Source organism: Prionailurus bengalensis, chromosome E1, assembly GCF_016509475.1.
Source record: "Prionailurus bengalensis isolate Pbe53 chromosome E1, Fcat_Pben_1.1_paternal_pri, whole genome shotgun sequence".
Classification (NCBI taxonomy): Eukaryota; Metazoa; Chordata; class Mammalia; order Carnivora; family Felidae; genus Prionailurus; species Prionailurus bengalensis.
The window spans coordinates 42,354,563-42,378,526 of record NC_057347.1 but is presented as its reverse complement, the minus strand read 5'-3'; the positions used below and the strand labels follow the sequence as shown (position 1 = coordinate 42,378,526).

At 49.1% G+C, this 23,964-nt stretch overlaps 1 protein-coding gene across 1 annotated transcript; it reads right to left on the bottom strand.

Annotated features, from left to right (window-relative positions):
- Nucleotides 1-15,874: 15,874 nt before the first annotated feature.
- FZD2 (frizzled class receptor 2) lies at nucleotides 15,875-20,167 on the bottom strand. Its single transcript, XM_043584726.1, has one exon. It carries the CDS (start codon nucleotides 19,216-19,218, stop codon nucleotides 17,521-17,523), a length of 1,698 nt encoding a protein of 565 aa, XP_043440661.1. The 5' UTR covers nucleotides 19,219-20,167; the 3' UTR covers nucleotides 15,875-17,520.
- Between the last annotated feature and the right edge of the window lie 3,797 nt (nucleotides 20,168-23,964).

Below are 23,964 nucleotides of genomic sequence, written 5' to 3'. Positions count from 1 at the left end.
GGCAGGGAGAGATGGGGGTGCTTCTCTTTCCTGCCTAGTCTCTCATCCTCCAGAGTGTCTCTCTCCCTCTCTGAGTAGCCTCTTTCTCTCCTGCAGCGTGCTTACGCTTCACATGGTGGCTGGCTTCTGAGACGCCAAAGTGGAAGCTGTGGCGGGCCTCCTAAAACCTACACCTGAACTGTCAGGACATCAGTTTTACTGCATCCTATTGATCAAGGCAAGTCAAAGGCCACCCAGATTCAAGGAGAGTGAAAACTAGATGAAAGGCTCCGAATGGAGAAGGCATTTCTTTGCAGACCGTCCACCACATTCCCCTCCCTGTGCTCCCCTTTGTTCCCCCTGGCTCACTGAAAGGCACTGTCCTCCTCCCTGGGCTGTCATCCTTCACCCCTGCTTCTAATCTGTGCCCAAGTGCTGTTGTTTCTGCTTCCTAAGCACCTTTCAAATCATTCACACCACCGCTACTGTCCTCTCTTACCTAGAATGTGAATAGCTTCCTAGAAGTTCTCCATTTTCCACTCTTGCTTCATTACCATGTTGCTTTCCACACTGCAGACAGAGAGATCACCTATGGGGGGCTGGTAAAGTGGGGGACGGACGAGTCAGGGAGACCTGTGCTTCATGATACACCTTTTGGTACCATGTGCGTACCTTTCCAAAAACGAAAATGCCTTTAAAAAGAAAAATTTTTTTAATGTTTAAGAGAGAGAGAGAGAGAGAGAGAGAGAGAGAGAGAGAGAGAGAAAGCATGAGCTGGGGATGGGCAGAGAGAGAGGGAGACACAGAATCCCAAGTAGGCTCCAGGCTCTGAGCTGTTAACACAGACCCCGATGCAGGGCTTGAACTCACGAACCATAAGATCTTGACCTGAGCCGAAGCTGGACGCTCAACCCACTGAGCCACCCAGGTGCCCCTAAAATGCCTTTTAAAAATGGATTCAGGGGGTGCCTGGCTGGCTCAGCCAATAGAGCGTGGAATTCTTAATCTCAAGGTCATGGGTTCGAGCCCCACATGGGTATAGAGATTACTTAAATAAATAAAACTGAAAAACAAACAAACTTTAAAAAAAAGAACTGGATGGGGGGTGCATGTGTGGTTCAGTTGGTTAAGCGTCCAACTTCGGCTCAGGTCATGATCTCACAGTTTATGAGTTTGAGCCCCTCATGAGGTTCCACACTGACAGTGTGGAGCCTGCTTGCGATTCTCTCTCTCCTTCTCTCTCTCTGCCCTTCCCCTGCTGGTGCACTCTCTCCCTCTCTCTCAAATAAATAAACTTAAAAAATTTTTTTAATAAATAAAAATTAAAAGAACTGAAAGACTTTTAAAAAAATCGGTTCAAAGTCAAATTTATTAATAGACAAAAGAAACCAAATCCTCACTGTGTCATTTTTCTCCTGGAAACCCCTCAGTGACGGCCCACAACATCTTCAAGTTTAGATTCCTTAGCAGAGCTCACAAAGCCCTTCAGCATCTGCCCCACCTAGCCCCCACAGCCTCACCCCTTCCCACTTTGCACTCTGCGCTCCAGCTGAGCGGAACATCTCTGACCTTCCTGCAGTTCCTTGAAAGCACCATTTCCTCTTTTGCCTTGCAGGTTTTACACAGGCGGCTGCTCACAACACCCTATTCATCATTCAGGTCTCCGCTTAGATATTGTTTCCTCCAGGAAGTCTTCCGTGGTCCATAAAGTTGGGGTTTGACGCCTCTTCTGTGAATTCCCATAGCACCCTAGACTTGACGAGCACTGTGCTCATCACGCTGTGTTGTAATTATCTGGGGTTTCACCTCGCCCTCCCACTAGAACATACCCTTCCAAAGGAACAGGAACCAAATCTGCATTGCTCACTGCTGCTTCCCTAGCACCTTTGCAAAGGTACTTTCTACGTACTGATGGAAGAAAGGAAGGGAAGAAGGGAAGAAGAAAGAAGAGGAGAGGGAAAGAGAAGGATAGGAAGTTGGTTTAAAAGCTGGAACAGCTCAGGATAAGACCAGGATTCAACTATGCGGATGGACCTCATAGCCATTAGATACAAACAAGGGAATATTATATTATTTCATTGCTAGAAGTTCTTGAACAGACACAAGTAATTGATTGTGATAGAAGTCAGAATAGTGGTTGCCTCTAGAGCAGAACTCACTGGAAGAAAGTGTCCTATATCTTAAATAGTGTTTATGTGAGTGTTGACACACGTAAAAATTCATTAATCTATGTGCATTTCACTCTAGGTTATATCTCAGTAAGAAAATAGAAAGGGAGGGGCGCCTGGGAGGCTCAGTCGGTTAAGCGTCCGACTTCAGCCAGGTCACGATCTCGCGGTCCATGAGTTCGAGCCCCGCGTCGGGCTCTGGGCTGATGGCTCAGAGCCTGGAGCCTGTTTCCGATTCTGTGTCTCCCTCTCTCTCTGCCCCTCCCTCTTTCATGCTCTGTCTCTCTCTGTCCCAAAAATAAATAAACGTTGAAAAAAAAATTTAAAAAAAAAATAGAAAATAGAAAGGGAAGGAAGGGAGGGAGGGAGGAAAAAAGGGAGGAAGGAATAATGTGGGCAGTTAGTCACATAAATTGCCTAGTTGGTAACAGTGATAAAGGATTTATCATCTAGGATTATGATACAGAAGTGGGATCTGGGCAGAAAAAGGTGTGTGTGTGTGTGTGTGTACACATTATGTGCTTGCAAGTGAGGAGCCTGGTTTCCACTGAAGGGAGGAAAGTAATCCAAAAAATGTTCCCATCTCTTCTTCATACATCTATCTGTCCCCTCTCTCTCCAAAGCCTCCAGTGGTTTTTTATAACTACAGCATAAAGTCCGGGCTCCTTGACCTGGCATTAAAACATTCCACTATCTGCCCCCTGCCTACCTCCGCTTCTAGACTTCTCTCTTTTGCCTGGTGCCTCTCTCCCCAAATCTACCATACTTTGCTGCTCTCATGCACTCCTTACCTGTGTCGGTTCACCAATCCATTGAGAGGTCGGCTATCATTGCCCTTTGCTTGTGACACTCCTACTCACCGTCATGGGATTCACTGCTCCTCCATCTTTCCTTTCATGGCACTTTGCTTGTAGCCAAATAGCATGTAACTTGACCTCTTGCAGATCACAGCTATTTATATATATGTTTCTCTTCTTGTCCAGAATGTCTCACATGGGTGTAGGCAGGCCGCCATCCCTCAGATTGATTGACTGATAAACCCTCCAGAAGGCAGGGACAAGATCAGTGCTCAAACCTACAGCTCAAGCTCTCAACTCCTGTCTGAATGTCAGAACCACATCTCCAAATGCTTACCGGATATCTTCTGCTTGAAGTAAATGCGTTCAAAACTGAGTTTATTACCTTCTTGTAATAAACAGAGAAAATCATGCTCACCAAGTATTCTATGTGCTCCCCTCTACTTTCCACACTTCTGTAGTTAGGAGAGGCCAAAAGACTGGTTCTGGCCAATGAAATGTGCATGGAAGCCACATACATCATGTCTGGGCTGGGGTAATAAAAAGCCCTGTACACAATTCTCTAGTATCTCTCTCTCCTCCTGTCATGTAACTGAGGACGTGACTAAAGGAGCCATGTGTTGTAGGTGGTGTGGCTACAAGACGGTGGAGCTTGGATCCCTGAGTGACTGTACGGAGTGGAGACCCCTGTGGACCACATAGGACCTATAGTATGAGTGAGAAAACGAAACAAATCTTTGTTTTGTTAAGCCAATGAGATTTCGAAGTTATTAATTACTGCAGCACAATCTACATGATCCTAACAGATTCTCTACTCTCAAATCTGCATGTTATCTTTATTCCTTCCATTGGTGAATGATGGCTCACCCATCCAGTTATCCCAGCTGGTAACCTCAAGCTGCTTCCTCCTTCACTTTCCTTTCGATTTGACAGACAGTGCTTGGGCTAGGCCTCATCTGACCCCTCTCTTGGATCAGAATCAGCATCCTGCCTGATTTCTCTGACTTTAGACTCCTCTTTCCAACCATCCTCCTTATTGCCTCCAGAGTTCTCTTTCTAAAACACAAATCTGATCACAGTACTCCCTGAGCTTAAACACCTCTACCTGTTATTTCCTGTAGGATAAAAACCAAAAATCTGAGGCTGGCACCAAGTACCTTGATTAGTCAACCTACCTTGCCAGTCTCCCCTGCCACCTAGTACTCTTAAGATCTAGCCACATCGGGAGCGTCTGGGTGACTAAGTCAGTTGAGTGTCCGACTTTGGCTCAGGTCATGATCTCATGGTTCATGAGTTTGAGCCCCACATAGGGCTCACTGGTGTTAGTACAGAGCCCACTTCGGATCTTCTGTCCCCCTCTCTCTGCCTCTCTCTCTCTCTCAAAAAAAAAAAAAATCCAGCCACATGGGATGACCAGTGAGTCCCCAAACATACTAGGCTTTCTTGGCCTCTCAGCACAGGTAAATGTAGATCCTACTACCTGGAAAGCTCTTCCTTCCCTTGTCTTCCTGGAAAATTCCCACCCCTTTTTCAAAAACCCAAATTAAATGTACTCTCAATGAAGCTTTATTCATAGAGCCAGGCAGAATTATTTTTATCCCTCTTTTGTGTTGCTCAGAAACTCCGGACCTTCCTCTATTTGCATTTATCACTAAATTTTAAGAATCCATTTACAAGTTCGCCTCTCCCACTAGGCTGGAAGCTCTTCCGTGGCAGAAATGGTACCATTCATCTTTGTATTCCTAGGGGCAAAGTAGGTAGAAGTGTATTGAAAGAATGAGTGAATAAGTAGGTGGATCAAGGAAAGAATTCTTTTATATCTGTCTCTTACTGTTTACATCATTTGTACCCTAGAATTTCCTCAATGTGCAGTACATTGGTTATCTACTGCTGTGTAAAAAAAAAAAAAAAATTACCCAAAACTAAGTATTTTTATTTTAAAAAAATTTTTAAAAATGATTTTAATGTTTATTTTTGAGAGACAGAGACAGAGTGTGAGTGGGCAAGGGTCAGAGAGACAGGGAGACACAGAACCTGAAGCAAGCTTCAGGCTCTGAGCTATCAGCACAGAGTCTGACGTGGGGCTCAAACTCACGGACTGCAAGATCATGACCTGAGCCAAAGTCGGACACTTAACCGACTGAGCCACCCAGGCGCCCCAATTTTTAAATTTTTTTTAACGTTTATTTATTTCGAGAGAGAGAGAGAGAGAGCACACACACATGCTCATGTGCCAGTGGAGGAGGGGCAGAGAGAGAGTGAGAGGGAATCCCAAGCTGGCTCCACACTGTCAGATGGAGCCTGACACAGGGCTCAATCCCACAAACGGTGAGATCAAGACCTGAGCCAAAATGAAGAGGAGGATGCTTAACCGACTGAGCCACCCAGGCGCCTCTAAAACTAAGTATTTTTTTAAAGATTCTTGGGGGTGCCTGGGTGGCTCAGTCTTAATTAAGCATCTGACTTCGGCTCAGGTCATGATCTCGCGGTTGGTGGGTTCAAGCCCTGCATCGGGCTCTGTGCTGACAGCTCAGAGCCTGGAGTCTGCTTCAGATTCTGTGTCTCCCTCTCTCTCTACCCCTCCCTCGCTCATGCTCCATCTCTCTTTCTCAAAAATAAACATTAAAAAAAATAAAGGTTTTTACAAAATGTTTGTTTATATTGAGAGAGAGAGGGAGGGGCACAGAGAGAGGGAAGGAGAGAGAATATCCCAAGCAGGCTCCATACAGTCAGCCCAGAGCCCAATGCAGGCGGGGCTTGATCTCTTCTACCGTGAGATCATGATCTGAGCTGAAATCAAAAGTCAGATGCTTAACCGACTAAGCCACCCAGGGGCCCCCAGAACTAAGTATTTTTAAACAACAGGCATTTATTATCTTGCAGTTTCTGTGGGTCCTAACGGCGAGCACAGCTTAGGTGGGTGCTTTTGGCTCAACAAATCTCGCGAGGCTGCAGTCAACTGCCAGCTGGGGTTGGGGTCTCATCCGAAGACTTGACTAGAACAGAGTGGGGGGAAGGGAATCCGCTTCCAAGCTCACTGACATGGGTGTTGGCAGGCCTCAATCCCTTACCACGCAGGGAGGAGATCACATAAAGACGTGAACACCAGGAAGCAGGGTTCACGGGGGGCCAACCCAGAAGCTGCCTACCACATGCAGTCATGCAGTTTTTCCACTTTAAACGACATGAGGAAAAGAGGAGGACCAGAGAAATTCCTAGTGCAGGATCTCGAGCCAGCCTAATACCTTTGAAAGCAAAAATCCTAACCCCTGAGAGGGAGTCAACAAAAATTTTACCTAGCTCTGACGAAAACGGATGTATATGTGTGTATGCACACACCCAGGCATTTGTGTACCCAGGAGTCCTGAGAGAAAGCTAGTCATTTTTACACATGTGCAGTAAATGGCAGAGATTGAAATCAAGGACTTTGTATGGTGACCCTGAGACAGAAGGCAGGTATGGTGGTCCAGAAGGAAGGGCATGTTGAGATAGAAGGATGTCCCATTCTGCTTTTCCCCCTAGACTGAGAGTCAGCAAACGTAGGATCTGGACTTGACGTGGTGCAAAGAGACTGTGGGACCCCAGGGCTATTTGTTTAACCCTCCTGTTGCTCCACTTCTTTATCTGTAAAATAAAGGGGTTCGGTCATATGATTTTTTTTAAAGATTCTTTTGTATTTTTTTTAGTGATCTCTAACACCCAACATGGGACTTGAACTTACAACCCCAAGATCAAGAGTCACATACTCCTCCAACTGAGCCAGGTGCCCCTAAATATTTTTATTTTATTTATTTATTTTTAAGATTTTATTTTTAAGTCATCTCTACACCCAGTGTAGGGCTCAAACTTACAACAGTGACATCAAGAGTTGCGTGCCCCACTGACTGAGCCAGCAAGGCACCCCCGGTCATGTGATCTTGAAGAGCCTTTTAATCTCTATTATTCTACAGCATAAGGTAGAAGTTAATAGCATGAGCTCTGGTGTCAGACTACCTGAGTTCAGGTCTAAGTGATCACACTTACAAGCTGTTACCTTGAAAAAATTACTTAACTGCTCTGGTTTCCAGCCCATTCTTAGGAATAAATGAATTAATGCCTGTCAAATACTTAGAACAATGCCAGATACATAGCAAGTACTTAATTAACTGAATTATTACTATCCATTTGTTTCAGTTCTCTAGTGCTGCATAACAAAGTACCCCAAAACTGAGTAGCTTAAAAGAACACCCATTTTATTATATCCCATAATTTTATGGGTCAAGAATTTGGATAAGGCTTGGTTGGGTGATTCTCCTGTTCCACAGGCATCGTTGAGGATATTTAGTGATATTCAGCTGCTAGGTGGGCTGGTCTGGAGGATTTAAGATGGTTTCACTCACCTGTCTAGTGTGTCAGTAGGGATGGCTGAAAGGCTGGGCTCAGCTAGAAATATTAACCAGAGCACCTCCATGTGGCCTCTCTAGTATGGTGGTCTCTGGAAAGCCTGACTTCTTAGATGGCAGCTCAGGAATCCTGAGGGTGAGGGTTCCCATGAACAGGGTGAAGCTACATGGGTCTTCATGACCCAGCCTGGGATGTCATGTAGCATCACTTCCACCATACTCAACTGGTCAAAGCAGCCCATATTCAAGGTGAGGAGACACAGACTCCACCTCTCAATAGGAGAGTCAAATAATCTGAAGTTATGTATTATAGCCACCTCACTTTCTGACCCCCAAGGAAGTTTCTCATATGAATCCTACAGGGATGTCAATGGACCAACCTATCCCTCTTTCTCTGTCAAGGAATTCGGATTATCTCTCCCTTCAAGGCAACAATTCACACTCCTCCCTAGAGATATGCATGTATACACTCACACATGTATAGCCATACACACACGCGCACACACACACACACACACACAGTCACACAGGTCTGGTACATACATGTAGCCAAGGCTGCCTCCATTTGTAGCCATGTCTTACGTCAGGGAGACCCCAAGTCCTGCCCTACAGTTCTTTACCAGGAAGTTCACTGATTATTCCTACTCCTATTGGTGTGAAAGAGGGCATTAGTAGGGATGGAGTCCAGTCATTGATTAGAAAGAGACCATGTGTGTGTATCTGTGAGTGTGTGTGTGTGTGTGTGTGTGTACATGGCTCTTGCTTCTGATTGGCTCAAGTCAGTAAAGAAATGAGATCTGCTGTTGAGAACAGGCAGGGGTGGCTCAGATGTGTGTTTCAGGGCCAAGCTAGCGTGAGATTGAAATTTTGCTGGGGCTCAACCCAAATCCTCACTTAGATCAGCCCTGCCACTCTCCTCTACACTCATCCTATGTTCCAGGCACGCTTTACTTCTCACTGTTCCCTGACTACGCCACGTTCTTCCATGGCTTTGCCCATGGGGTTCCTTTTGCACAGAAAGCCCTGGTCTTTTTCCCAACAACCACAGTGTCTGTCTTTTGTATCACATGGTATTGTGATCATCTGCTTATATGGCCACTTTCTTCAAGAGCAGAGACCATGCTCTATTCTTCACTGTATCCCCATGCCTGGCAAAGAATAGTTTTCAACACTGGTGGAACCAATGGCTAAATACCCAGCTATTGCTCCCAGATTCAGCAACTATTCCTCCTCCACATCTGTGTGCTGCCTGATTCCACCCCAACTCCCTGAGCCCCTATGAGAAGGGGCGAAGGTCTCAAAAGCTAGGGTGGAAAGTTGGGGCTGGATTCTTGAGGCCCTAGAGAGACTCTGCAAAGTCTCAGAAAACAGGAAAGGACATGGCGCTGAGCTGTAGAGGTGTGGCCAGCAGACCCAGAGGCACTCACATTCCTAGTGGGAAAAGCCAGAGAATCCTGCAAGGTTTTTCCAGTGTGGAAGAGGATGTCTTAAAGTTTTCAAGCCTCAGTTGAAATAGTCCGTAAACACACCTGGTTCTGCTGGGTTAAGTGTTAGGGTCTGTAGGGAATACTCAGACCTGGACCTGAGCCAGCACCTTCCTGGAAGATGATTCTGGCTGCTGAGGTGGGGGCAGGTGCAGCTGAGAAAAGAGGTCCCCTGGACCAGTGCTCCTTACACTTGAATGTGCAAACAAATCCCCAGGGAATCTTGTTAAAATGCAGCTTCTGATTCGGTAAGTATGAGGTCAGATCCAAGACTCTGCTTTTCTAACAAGCTCCCAGGTGTTGGCACTGCTAGGGGGCAGGGGGGTGGGTAGAAAGCAGATGGAATCACACTTTGAGTAACAAAGACCTAGAAAACTGGCATTAAGATCCAGACATTGAGGGCTCAGGGCTCGGGCCTTAGAAGGAGAGGCCACCATCAGCAATGTTACAAAAATGTTCAGGAGATGATGCAGGAGATGATCTAGTATAAAGTCAGCCTGACCTTTATCTGGTATAGGTGCCAACCTTTACATTCTTTGAGTCTCTGACCATGACAGACATCACTAGTGGATTCCAGCACTATCTCCCATTAAACCAAGAGGAAGTCTCAGCATCCATCTTAACACAGTGCTCCTGGGTAGCCACTACCAACGCATTACAGCTGGCATGAGAAATGACCCCATTTGCTATTTCTGGTATTGTGGTTAAAAGTCTGACTGCCTGCGCTCTTCTTGGGCTGGCTAGATGCCCTCTGAACAGCTGTTTCCACGAAATTCAGTTGCTTTAATATGCTGTAATTTGAGGTAAAGACAGCACTCATTTCGTAGTTCTTTTGAACATCAAATGCTATTATGAATGTATAGTGCTTAGCACAGTGTCTAGCACATAGAATGTCCCCTGTAAATGATGGCTACCACAAGGAGGCTGAAAGGATTGGCTGCATAATTGGGGGAGATGCGAGTGGTGAGGCGGGAGAGGAAAGCAAGGGAGAGAAGCCAGAGAGCTAAGAGTGGCGAAGGTTAGGTGGACAAAGGCTGTGCCAACCCTGGGAGGGCTGGGAGATTCCTAGCTCTCTCTGGATGGAAATGGGCCCCCTCCTGGCACAAAAGCTGTTTGATCAGAAGGGTTGCATGGCTCAGGTCATCTTGAGGTATCTGAGTTCAGAACTTCTTGTCAAGGAAAATCGTGAAAGACTTTGAAATGGTTAAAAAGATTACTGGGCGGGGGGGGGGGGGGGTGTTGGCGAAGACTACTGCACGTCCTTGCAGGTTATCTTTGAGTTTTATTGTCTTTCAGTTATTTTACAACTCCGGCAACTGTAATCACGGACACTATTTTTGTCCATAAAATGTAAACCGTGTCTGGTGAAGATGTAACTGATATTACCCAGTGAATATTGCCCAGTTTTACATTAAGCAAATTTATTCCAACATTCTTTTTAAGTTTGCTTGTTGTTTGTTTAGAGCGGGCACAAACAGGGGAGGGGCAGAGAGGAGAGACAGAACCCCAAGCAGGCTTTGCGCCATCAACACAGAGCCTGATGCAGGGCTCGAACTCAGGAACGGTGAGATCATGTGAGATCATGACCTGAGCCACATGCTTAACCAACTGAGCCCCCCCCCCCAGGTGCCCCAACACTGTCTTTTTTTAACACTTTTATTTTTAAGTACTCTCTACACCCACCGTGGGGCTTGAACTCATGTCCCCGAGATCAAGAGTCACACACTCTTCTGACTGAGCCAGCCAGGCGCCCCTGTTTCAATGTTCTTGATGGCCTAGATATCTTTCGGTTCTTTGGATTCTCCTGAACATCTTGCTGATTACTTCATTAATTGATGAGTCAAATGGAAATTTTGATGTATTTATTGTATCTTTGTATAAGAGTAATGATTCTGTCTGGTAGAAAAAAAATTTTTTTTCAGCATTCTCATTAGCAGTGAAGATTGAGCAAGAGGCTTCCAGGACCCTCTGTCCTAGACAAGTTTTCTCATGTGCTCCAAACAACACATTACACATGTTAAGTTTATAAGGGATTATGTCCAATTTCATTACTTGTTTTATACTATCCAAATAGATACATCATGATTTGATATTTGAACACGGACACATTCTCAAATGCTTATTTAGAGAGCTTGTTTAACAAAACATTAAAAACTCAGAAGCACCACAAAAGTACCATCTATCCATTCATTCGCTTAAACTAGATGGTTGTCTCCATGTGGGCAGGGACTGAATTTGTGCCTCTCTAGAGCTTAGCAAGTTCCTGACTTGTGGTAAGCACTGAACACCCGAAATACTAACTACTGAGCCAACGCAATGAACGAATAAGCTTAACTAGCATTTATTAAGCACTTGCTATGTGCCAGGCACTGCTTTAAACATTGTACTTGAATTAGTTTATTTAATTCTCCAACCAGTCTTGCAATGTAAGTATTACTACTATTCCCATTTACAGATAATGTACAGAGAGGTCAACACCTAGCAAGGGGCTAAGCCAGATTCAGGCCCAAGGAGACTGGCTCCGGAGCCTGATGTTGGACACCCGCTATGTGCCAGGCATATTGCTAGGCTCAGGGAGAGAGAGAAAAGACTAAACACAGGCTCTCCTTCAAAGAGGTCATAGTCAAGAAAGGAATGACAAACAATACTGTGATGTGCTGTGACCATTGAGAACACAGTGTGGGGACAGGATTGGCCAGGGGTATGGCTGTCTGCAGAGGGGCCACCTGACCTCAGGGACATTCTGAGTCAACAGTAGTTAATATGTAAAGCTAGGAAAAGGGAAAGGCATTCAGGCCACAGGAACAGTACATGCAAAATCACGGGGCATGGTTGGTCTGAAAACAAGAGAGTTCCAGAGGATGGCACATAGGAGTGTAGGGGAGGACAGTGGGAAGTGAGACTGGAGAGCTAAGAGCCAGATCCAGACCTTGGAAAGCCTTCTGAGCTGAGTTGCTGAGGGAAGGAGGGAGTTGGGACACTCTTTGGAGGCCTTGTAGGATTTTAACCAAAAGACATTACACCCAGTACACAGAATTCCCTTCAAGCCACATCCCACCCCAGAGAGTTCCCTAGGAGACCTAGACCAGTTGGGAAATGCAATAGGACTGTGGGTCACACCCAGTGCCACCTGGGAGCAGTGGCTGGGAGTACTCCCTCCCTCACACCCACAACTCCTGCTGCTGTGCTCACCCCCGCACACAGCATGGCCACTTCAGGCCCACTCCCTGTCACATTCCCCCTAGAGGGTGAGGCCAGAGAGATGAGAATTAAGCACCCTCCCTTCTTACATCCCTTCCTTGCCCACCCTCTGACTCCACTATCCTAAGCAGCTGCAGAGCCTGGCACACCGTAGGCCCCAGTCAGAGGAAGAACGGGAGACTGGCGCTTCCTGGGGGGGCCAGGGCTCTGGGCTGTACCCTCCCCTCCCAGCGGGCTGAGGCTGGTGATTAGCTGGGTTAATTATATCCAAGCCATTTCCGATTGGCACAAGCCCACCCACCCACAGAGCCTGCCCAGAAGGCGTGCAGGCCGGGCCGAGGGTCGCAATGCCAGGGCGCCAGCGACCCTGGGAGGGGGTCCTGACCCTTGCAATGGCCAAAAGGAGGGTGGCTGTCCTCCCAGCTCCAGGACCTCCTGCCCTCCCCTCACCCCAGGCCTCCTTCTCAACACTTCCTACCCCATCCTCCCTTTTGCATGTCCCCGCACAAATCCCTTTCCTGCCCCTCCTCCTCCAGGTTTGGAATGAAATCATGGGGCTCTGAGTTCCGCACGAGGCCCCTACATAAACACTCTGATTGGGGCTAATTATAAGGGCCAGGTTGGGAGGCTGGAGCCTTCAGAAAGCTTGGCTCTCAAACAAAGGGCCCAGGGCTCAGCCCTCAGCCCAGGCCGGCCCCTCCCCAGGCTTCATTAGGAATAAGGAGGGTCCTGGGCCACAGGCAGTCCTCTCTGAACTCAATCAATAGTTTCTGGGCTTGTTCCATGTCCCAAGTCCCATCTTGTCCTTTCTCCAGGCATCAAATCCGGGCCCTGCCCAGATGGTTTGGAAAGGCTGCAAGCCTGCAGTGGAAGGCAAGGCAGCTGGGGAGGGGCTCTCAGGCAGTGAGGCTGGGGATGGGGCAGAGCAGGGGGGGGGGGGGGGGGGGGGAGGCGCAGGGGAAGCCAGCTGTGACAGCCCTAGCCCTAATTAGCCGGCTTCAAAGCTGGCTGGAGAGAGAGCCCGCCTGCGTGTGTGCCCTGCTCACTCAGGCGGGTAAGACATTTCTGTCCTAATCAGAGGAGAGGCTGGGAGAAAAACACTGCCCACCACCCCCAGGAGCCTCTAGACTGTGAGCTCGAACCCAGAGTCCGGTGCAAAACCTGGGAGCACAGGAAATCATTCTGTTTTGTTAAAATTATTGGCAACAATAGAGTAAAAAGCCCTGAAGAAATGCACATCCTTTGATCTAACGATTCTTTTAGGAATTAGCCTAAGTATCAGGGAGATGCTACAACTTATTGAACTTTTATGTGCTGGCTTTGTGTATACCATCTGATATAATCTTCATGGCAAGTTGCCAGACAGGTACAGCCACCTTTTTACAGATGAGGACAGGGGCTCAGAGGTTAGGAGACTTCCACGGGGCTCATAGCTGGCAATGTCTCACGCCAGAGCCGGTACTCTCTATCATGATCTGCCTGTGTCTCTTTTTTGCCTGCTTTTCTCCCTCTACAACAAAGGTATTTACACACTCATTCCACTCTGCTGCACTTGATAATTTGTTACCTTCCAGAGAGGCAGGAATGAGGGAATAATCTGGTTTGGGGGTGTTTCTGGTTTTGTAGACCTGATGGTTTTCCCTCCTGAACTCCCCCCCCCCCCCCGCCTTTCCATAACATAAGTGATTAGACACTTGAGGGAATACCAGAGTTCCCCCAAGAAGGTGAAGGATGCCCACTGAAGAAGTGGAGATACCCAGTCATCAGGACTAGAAAATGTCTAAACCAGGAATTGGAAAACTAGCTTGGGGATGGGGCGATGGAGGGAGGCACAGAGAGTTCACCAGCCCCCTAAAGTTACATACAAAATTGTTTGTTCACCAGAGTCTGCCCATTTTCTCCCAGGAAAAGCTCCAAAGATTTTTTAGGTTCTCAGATGGGTCAGTGGCCCCAGTTTAAAATTCGTTTTGAGGAAAGGAAGGGGAGTCCAGAGAAAGAAGGGACCATCTACAGCGAGCAGGTAGATGATCAAAGGCACGATGCCTCCAATATAGCAGAATCTGGGCTCAGCTTCCCCAGACATGGGCCCCATGGCACCCTGGGACGGCATCTCCCCACTTCTGGAATCCAGCCCAGATCTAGGGCCCCAACACCCTATAATACAGAAGTCATCAGCCCCAGATCCTAGTGATCTTCATTCTCTGGGGATGTTCAGAAGAATTTTGTCTTAGAAAACTTTACTGTCCTCTTCTGCGGCTAGTTCTTAAAGGACAATGAGTTTGTAACTAATAGAACCATCTTTAGGAGGGGAGGCTGGGAGCAGGTGTGGAAAAGCCAAAGTCTGATCCACGATCGAGGAGTCTGGAGGAGAAATGCCCTGAACCTAGAGAGCCTGTTGCTCCTTTGTGCGATGGGGTGAGGGTGGGAGAGCAGGTAGAAAGCAGCTGCGTCTGTGATGTGACTGGCCTCAGGTGAAAGGTCTTCCTTTGGGCCCTTGACCCTCCACCAGACAAAGCCTCTCTCTTCCAGAGGGAGGCCTCAACCCACTTACAACTACTCATAGGGTGGCCCAGAACTCTGCAAAAGCAGACCTCTGAGCCCATGTGTTTAACTGTGTTTTCCAATCGAGGCAGTGGAGACCCCTCTCCAGATATGGCAGTGAGCTCAGGTAATCTGCCTTTGGGTCTCTGCTCCAGGCACGGTCTCTCCTAAATTCCCTGCACTTTGGGGTAACACTTCCCTTCCTCTGAGAGCTGATTCATTAAAGCAAGGAGAGCAGCCAGGTGGGACATTCCCCACTACTTTCCATAAGGTAATTAGCCCTTGCCCCCTCCCCGGCCTTTGGGGAAGGGGAGGGCATCTAGAACTGTCCTGTCCAAAGGAGGCCATTATCATCTACCCTGTCCCCCCCCACCACCACCACCATAAAACCTATTTTTTCCACTTTCTTGGGCCCTCTTCTGCGTTGGCAGGAGACTTTCAGGGAAGGGGGTTAAGAACAGTCTTTACCAAAATTCCCTCTCTCTCACCCCCACTCAGGGAAGGAAAAGAGATCATTGCTGTTAGGCCACCAAGTGCTCCTGCTATCAGCGTGAGGGTCCACTGACAAATGTACCCAAAGCACTAAGAGCTGGGCTCCTGGGCCTTGGGGGGTGGGGGGGAATGCAGGATGGGCTCTTACCCAAATCTTCAAGAGACCAGTTCTCCTCTTTCCACTGGGTTCCATCTCAGCCACTGCAACCCCCCCTCCCTTTCACCATTCTTTCCAGGAGAGGCACTCACAATTTGTAATTTAACTCTTTCCTGCAGCCCTTGCGGGGTTCCTTTAGAATTTTGCAGCAAACGGAGCTCCGGGAGTGACTCCCCTGCCCGCTTCTTTGATAGTTGAGAGAATCTCATGTTGGGCCTTCACACACATCATCATTTGAGAAAGAGTTAGTTTTAACATATAAGGTTGACCACCCGCACAAACCATTTGGGGGAAGGTTATATATTTCGGGAAGGGGGCTCTGCAGCAATCCCCAGGCTTCATACAATTCCAAACAAAGCCCAACATACGACTTCAATTACCACCAAACATTTCCAGATCCCCTCCCCCAACATAAACTAACACACACAAACACATCGAAGTAGGGGTTCTAACTTACTTTCTCCCTTGTCCCAAAGACTGCCAACAAAGGGTGGTAAGGCACCATTTCCCCCATCATCATTTAGCTAAAAAAACAAGGTCTGGGGGCAGGGAACCTCTTCTCCACCCCACCCCCAACCAAGTAGGCCAAGGGGAGAGGGAAAGAGGGGGTGTGGTTTGGTTAAACTAATAAAATGTTACAACCCTGTTAAATACAATTAAAGGGCTAGATCTCTAGAAGATAATTAAATGCGCTTTATTATGATTATTAGCTTTTAATTTGCACTATTATCAAGAAACAGGCGATGGTGAAAAACTGAGTTATGTGGCATAGTTGTTCCACCCTACCCTTTGGTCTTCAATCCTTTGGAATTAAAATTCTAAAATATTCCAAATAGTTGAGGGAAATGATGTGTATTGGATACGGCAATTCTCTTACCAGCGTCAAAAATACTTTAAGTGTTGCCTTTTATTTGGGGGGGTTTAGGGGGAAGATAAGAAACATCTGTTATAAACATTCTATCAATCTTGTGATATAGAATGTCATGTAAACACTCACCCCCACCCCCACAGCACAAAGAGCCTGCCCAGAGCCTCCTTCCAAAGCAAAGATACCCACCTTTCCCTACCCGGCCTTTCTGGACAAGTTTGAAAAGAAACGTCTTTTGTTAAAGGAAAACTAAAAATCCCACCAGTCCATCAGTCCCCACCCTCCAGCCCAACCCATTTTTATTGCTTTTGGGGAGGAAAATTGAGGCAAAAAAAAAAAAAAGAAAAAGAAAAAGAAACCAAACCCCACACAGAACACACAAACCAACCCGCAAACTTCTAATCTGAGTGCGAGAGAAGATATTCGGTTTGGGGGAGTTGGGGGGGTGCCGCGGAAGGAGCCGACTACAGGGGAGACGGAGGAGAGACGCGAGGGCATCTCCAAACGGTTGACTTTTGCGAACTAATGCTCCCCCTGAAAATGGAGGCAGTCAGGATTGATACTCAAGGTAGCAGCGGGGTGGGGTGGGGTGGGGTGGGGGTGAGGGGTCGGGAGTGGTTTTGTTTCAAAACACTTTTCACAAAGCACTACAAAGCACTTTCGGCCCACTCCAAGCGCCTGGGGGCAGCCAGCTGAAAAGAAGTAAAGTCAAAGAGGAGAAAGATCTTCCGGCTTGCAGGGGAGCAGGCCACAGGGGTGAGGGTCATTCCACACCCCAGCTCGCCCTATCCATCCCCACCGTCCCACTGGCGGGTTTGGGTTCCCCCCACCCCCCACGTCTTCATCTCTTTTAGGAGTGCTCCAAAGATGGAGTGAAGGGGACAGGGCACGTGGGGAGAGAAAGGGAAAGGGAATAAAACAAGAAGAATCCGAGTCTTGTTCAAAAATACCCAACAGCTTCCACAGGCCCAGCGTCAGCGAGAAGGCTCACGTATTTGGCTTTGGGAGTTCAATGTAACCAACTTCCAACTCCTCGCGGCAAACACCTCTTCCAGCAGGCCCAGCCCTGCCAAAACACCACAACACTAACCCAAGTAGGAGATGGTGTTTGCAAGGGCACCGAAGAAAGGCGAGGGCCCCCTTAAACGCCTCCCTCCCCTCATTCCTCAGCCCTGGCGCCCCTTGCTGCTCCTTCTCCGCCCCCCCCCCCCCCGTTTTTCTTTTAAATAGAAAATATATAATTAAATTTACAGACTATTTACAGTTTTAATTACAAACCTGATGGGGGTGTTGAACAGAGAATTCTCTTTAAAAAGCAACCTAAAAAAGAAATGGTTTCGATTGTTCTTTATTTAAAAAAATAAAATAAGGAGTCTGTAGGAGGCCCCCCCGGGCAGAAGCAAGCGCGGCGCGGGTGGCCTGGGGACGCGCGACGGCGTAGGGACACCCCCTCACACGGTGGTCTCGCCGTGCCGGCTGTTGGTGAGACGGGTGTAGAACTTCCTCCACGAGTGCAGCGTCTTGCCGGACCAGATCCAGAAGCCCGACGTGATGCCCACGATGAGCGTCATGAGGTATTTGATCATGTAGACGGTGAAGTCGGGTGACATGCGCGGCGTGTAGTGCGCCGGGCACGGGATGGCCAGGCTCTTGCAGTGCTGGCTCACCCACGAGCGCTCCCAGTGCTCTCGAAAGGCCTGCTCGTAGAAGTAGCAGGCGATGACGATGGTAGCAGGCACGGTGTAGAGCACCGAGAAGACGCCGATGCGCACCATGAGCCGCTCCAGCTTCTCCGTCTTGGTGCCGTCGTGCTTCATGATGGTACGGATGCGGAAGAGTGACACGAAACCAGCCAGGAGAAAGGACGTGCCTATGAACAGGTACACGAAGAGCGGCGCCAGCACGAAGCCCCGCAGCGGGTCCAGGCTGTTGAGGCCCACGAAACACACGCCGCTCAGCAGGTCGCCGTCAATCTGGCCCATGGCCAGGATAGTGATGGTCTTGACCGCCGGCACGGCCCACGCGGCCAGGTGGAAGTACTGGGAGTTGGCCTCGATGGCCTCGTGGCCCCACTTCATGCCCGCCGCCAGGAACCAGGTGAGAGACAGGATGACCCACCAGATGGAACTGGCCATACTGAAGAAGTACAGCATCATAAAGAGGATGGTGCAGCCCTCCTTCTTGGTGCCCTGCACCACTGTGCGGTAGCCGTCCTCGGAAAAGCGCTCGTTACACACGACGCGCTCCTGGAGCACGAAGCCCGCGATGTAGGCCACCGAAACCATAGTGTAGCAGCCGGACAGAAAGATGATGGGTCGCTCCGGGTAGCGGAAGCGCTGCATGTCTACCAGGTAGGTAGTGACGGTGAAGAAGGTGGAGGCGCAGCACAGCACCGACCAGGTGAGGATCCAGAGGCGCGCGAAGCGCGTCTCCTCCTGAGAGAAGAACATGGAGCCGTCGGGCCGCGCCGGCTCACAGGGCGCCGCGCAGTCGCGCTCGCCCAGAAACTTGTAGCTGAGATAGGATGGCACCTTGAGGACGCGCGGGCAGTGGAAAGGGTGCTCCAGCGTGGCGTAGCGCGGGGGCGAGCCGCCGCCGCCCGGGCCGCCCGGGGTGCCCCCGGCACCCGGCTGCAGGCCGGGCGGAGGCGCGGTAGTGAGCAGCGCGGGCGTGCCGTCTTCGGAGTGGTTTTGGCCCACGCAGATCTGCTCCGCGCCGTGGCGCGGAAAGTGCTCGCAGCGCAGGCGCTCGGGCCACTGGAAACCGAACTTGTTCATGAGCGCCTCGCAGCCCTGGCGCGCGCGCTCGCAGATGGAGCGGCACGGCGGGATGGCCTGCTCCAGCACGGTGCACACGGGTGCGTACATGGAGCACAAGAAGAAGCGCAGTTCGGGGGAGCACTGCACCTTCACCAACGGGTAGAACTGGTGCACCTCCAGGCCCGCGTCCTCCTGGTTCGTATGGCCCAGAAGGTTGGGCATGATGGTCTGGTTGTAGGCGATGTCCGTGCACAGCGGGATGGAGATGGGCTGGCAGAAGCCGTGGTCTGGGATGGAGATGCCCTTCTCCCCGTGGAACTGGGCCGGCCCGGCGGCGGGCAGCAGCAGCAGCGGCAGCAGCAGGCGGGGCAGGGCGCTGCGGGGCCGCATGCTGGCCGCCGCCCCCCACTCGGCTCCCGGGCGCCCCCCCGCCCCCGCCCCCAGGCCCGAGACCGCGCGCCTTCCCAGCCGCCGCCGCCGCCTCGCTGCCGCCTCCCGCGCCTCTTTGCAAAGTTTGCTGGCGGCTGCAGAGTTGGGGAGGCCGGGCGGGGGAGGGGGGCGGCGCGCCTGCCGGCTCGCTCGCCGCGGTCCGACTGAGCCGCCGGAGACACCGCGCGCTGCTTGCCCTCTCTCCTCTTCTTCCTCCTCCTCTCGCCTCTCCCCTCCCTTCTCCGCCCAGCGACTCCTTTGTGCCTTCCTCCAGCCCTCACCTCGGCCTCTCCGATCCCAATTAGTCGGTTTCAAGGGGGCCCCCGCCAGCGGCCCCGCCCTCCTCTCAGCCCCCCAAAAAAGGGATCCTTGAAACCGCCCCGTCGAGCGCTAAGCACCATCCCAAAATGTGCTCTCGGCCAATCAGATTTAAACTCCAGGACCGGCCCCGAGGGCTGGATTGGTCGACCACAACATAATGAGATCAGAAACCAGATGCCAACAAAACTTTCCCCCCCCCGCTTTTTGCTTTTTAAAGAGACAAGCTATTATTATATTAAGGGCTGTTTGCCCAGCACGGGATTTCTCCGGAGTCGCGGCGGCGAGATCCGGAGACACACATTCTCCAGAACTGCGGCAGACTCAAGCCACTCAGCCCTGGATCATTCTTCTTCTGGGGGGCCAAGGCGGTCTCCGGCGTAGGGCCACTTTAAATCCTTACCTCCGCCCCTGCTCCTAGAACCCCACCTATTCCAGTCCAATTTTTCAAATCAACTGAAAAATCTCAAGTTTAAAGTGTTTAAAAAGAGAGAGAAAAACTTAAGAAACTAGCAGTTCACAAAGACTTTTCTCCCCACCCCGTCTCAAGGAATCCAGACAAAAGTTTCACTTCACGCCTTACGTAGACCCCAAGGAGTTTGCCTTGCCCCTCCCCCCCCTTAAACACACCCTTCAATAACCCTCTGAAAAATGAGAGCCTGTCTCTTTAAGAGGCTCTTAAAGGGGCCTGGACTCCGGGGCGTAATTGCCCCGTAGCGAGCACAAAGGAGCCCATTATGGTTCTTTGTGTTCGGTGGCACCTCAAAGTGAGAAAACTCAGGAACTTAGAGGCCCAGAGCTGGAGGATTGGGGCGGGGGTTGAAGGGGGCGAGGTGAAGGAGAATGGCCCAGAGCTCCGGCTTCTCCCTCCTCCTTCTTCCGAGGCAAATCTTAATTATGCAAAGTAAAGTTTAGTTGCCATAACGAGGAGGTCTTAATCGAAAGTTAATGGTGGGGGGTGGGGGGTGACGGGCAGTTTTGAGTGAGGAGATGACTCTCTTAGACCGTTTGGGAGAATTTTCCTCCTTTCTCCCTACCTCTGCCTCCGCCCCCTAAAAGCTTCCAGATACAGTCTCCTGGGAGAGAGGGAGCTTTACCCAAACCTTAAGTGATTCCACACTAGAAAGAGGTGGCGTGTGTGGCGAGAGAGAGGCTGGGGGCGGAGGGGGGGGTGGCGTTGTGGCGGATTACCCACCCCTCCCCCCATCTCTCACCTGGTTGGGGATGTGTAGTAGGCTAGAAGGGTTCCTACTAGTTTAGCAAGGTCTTTTTTTTTCTCCTTCTAGGATGTTAAATTTGGGAAGAGGTTTGGGGGAGGATGGGGGGATTTGCATGTAAATCTCCAGGGCCTGATGCTGGATGATGGATCAATTATTTCTGTTGTCTCTCCGGAGGGAAAGGCGGGGCGGGGGGCGGGGGGGGGGGTGGCATTTAAAAAGAAGAAAGAAAATTGAGTTTTGGAAACCCTTTTGCTTCTCAGTACAAACCAAATCCTCCCAGCCTGGCGAGCTGTTTCCTGCTCCGTTCTAGAAAAGGATTGCTTTAAAAACAACAACAAAAGAAATTTGAGAGACGGAAAGAAGAAAGGAATAGGTGGGCAGAAGAAAAAAAATTCTCAGTAGATACATACAACACATCCAGGTCTGACAGGATTCTTTTTTTTTTTTTTTTTTCTGGATTGAATGATAAACAGATTTTCAAGTTATTTACAACATAAAAGTGTTCCTTATCGGACCCTGGAGAAATTGCCTTTTCGTTACTTTAGGAAGAATATTTTCAGAATCAGAGGCATGCACCTTCACTCTCCATTCCATTTCCAGTCCCCCCCCCCCACACCCCCCACCCCAAGACCACTTGGTCGCAGAGCTGGCTGGGGATGGGACAGTTGTACTCTAGGAGGCCGGAACCACGCCTGAGGCGCTGCTCCTTCGGATCTCCCCTCCTAGTGTGCATCCCAGCACATCTCCAGAGCTGGGACCAAGCCTGTGAGCAGAGCAGTGAAAACAAAAATGAGTTAAGACAGGTTCCTACTCTCCACTCAGGAAGCTCACCGTCTGATAGGAAATTGAGAGTAAATCTCCAATAGAAACGCGGCATCTTCAATTTCCTTCCACGACAAACTTGTTTTCCTGCCCTTGGGCCAGTTTTGAGTGACAGTTATCCCTTCGCCAGCCGCCCCCACAAAGGGGGAGCTGGAGGCGGAAAAAAAGAAGTAATAGACATTCTTTCATTTACCCAGAAAACCAGTCATCCCTTCAACACGCTTTTATCGAGTCTTCTCATTTCAAACCACTGTGGGAGGTGTTGTAGGCAACACAGGAGGAAATGGCAGCAGCCCTTTGCCCTTCAAGAGTTTATGGCGTCTCGAAGGAAGAGTGATTCTACTAAGACCTTACATGTAGCTAGCATTTTTCCATGAAATAAGAAATCGCGACAATTCATGATTACTCTTGCCTTTCACGTGAAGGTCTGGCGTGTGAACAGGACCCGAACCTGTATCTTCAGATTTCGGGTGTATCCACAGCACTCTCCCGTCTACCCACGGGTCTATCCGTACAGCACTTACTATATACAAACGTTTACACAAAGCCACCTTTTCAACTACAGATTTGTAACTAAAAGAAATTAATAGATTCTCTCAGTTTAAACACTATATGATGTCATTTGATAGATACAGCACTTAGTTCTGATTGCTTTTTAATTAGCTTGAGCGTTGACCGGGACCTGATCCCTAACTCAGATAGTCATTTTACTTTTTTGAACCTTAGTTTCCCCATCTGCAAAGTGGGAATGAGTCAACAGATTTTTAAAACATGAGACTACACATCCAAAGCAATTTCAGAATGACAAGAATACATTTTGTAATCATTAAGAACCTTTCGGGGCGCCTGGGTGGCGCAGTCGGTTAAGCGTCCGACTTCAGCCAGGTCACGATCTCGCGGTCCGTGAGTTCGAGCCCCGCGTCAGGCTCTGGGCTGATGGCTCGGAGCCTGGAGCCTGTTTCTGATTCTGTGTCTCCCTCTCTCTCTGCCCCTCCCCCGTTCATGCTCTGTCTCTCTCTGTCCCAAAAATAAATAAACGTTGAAAAAAAAATTAAAAAAAAAAAAAAGAACCTTTCAAAACAAGAAGTTACATGAATTAAATATTTATTCAGCAAACATCCTTGGAGACACAGGGTAACTGCTACCATTTATTGAGCTCCTACTGAGTACTGCACATACATTATGTGTATCCCTACAAAGTAGGTGTTGCATTCTTTTTATGGATGAAGAATCTACAATTAAAAATAAAATAATTGGGGCACCTGGGTGGCTCAGTCGGTTAAGGGTCAGACTTCAGTTTAGGTCATGATTTCATGGTTGATGGGGTCAAGCCCTGCTTTGGGGTCTGTGCTGACAGCTCAGAGCCTGGAGCCTGCTTTGGATTCTGTCTGTCTGTCTCTCTCTCTCTCTCTCTCTGCCCCTCCCCGGCTTGTGCTTTGTCCCTCTCTCAAAAATAAGTATTAAATTTTTTTTTAATTATTAAAAAATAAAATAAAATAATTAATTAATTAAAGATGAAGAATCTGACCTTAGGTGAGATTTGACAACTTTCTCAAGGTCCCACAGTAAGTGTCAGAGCTGAGATTTAGATCCAGGCCTTCTTGGCTCTTAAAGCTGGCTACCGTCTCCTACACCACACAGCCCCTAACATGTATAAGAATTGTGTGCTTTTATGCACTTAACAACTATGTATGAAAAACAACAACTCTGTATTGGTCACCAGGCCCAACCCCTGTTCCTGCGGAGCTTCCATTCTAGTGGTCAGCACTCACATTTATCACATAGTCTCTTACATGGATGCAAAATTGCCACAGGATTCACTGCTATGGAGGGAAAGTCTATGCTGGGATAGCACAATGGAGGAGGGAATCTGAGTTGGGGAGGGCAGTGGAGGACTGTGTAATTGTGGGGAGGATTAAATAGGGTGAGGTAAAGACAGCCCAGATCTGCAGGGCCTTGCAGACCATACGTAAGGTGCTAGGTGTAGAAATGTGAACCCACCATCTCCAGGCAGGGATAGGCATTGCAAACAGAGGGAATGGCGTGTCCAAGAGCCTGGTGGAGGACATGGCAGGAGCACAGGTATGCACATATTTTGGCCCTGTTAGAGCCCTGTGTACATCTGTGTGCATCACATCTGGGAGAGTGATGGCAAAGGAGATAAGCAGGGACCTTAGATATTGTGCACCCAATCTGGACTCCTGCCGATGGAGATGCTCTGAAGTGTGGGGAAGGGAGACAGTCACGCTTAAGCTTTAGATAGTGCATTCGGGCAGCCCTGGGCAACATGACTTGGCTGAGTCAGGGATACCAGTTAGGAATAGATTGCAAAGTCCAGCCAAGACAT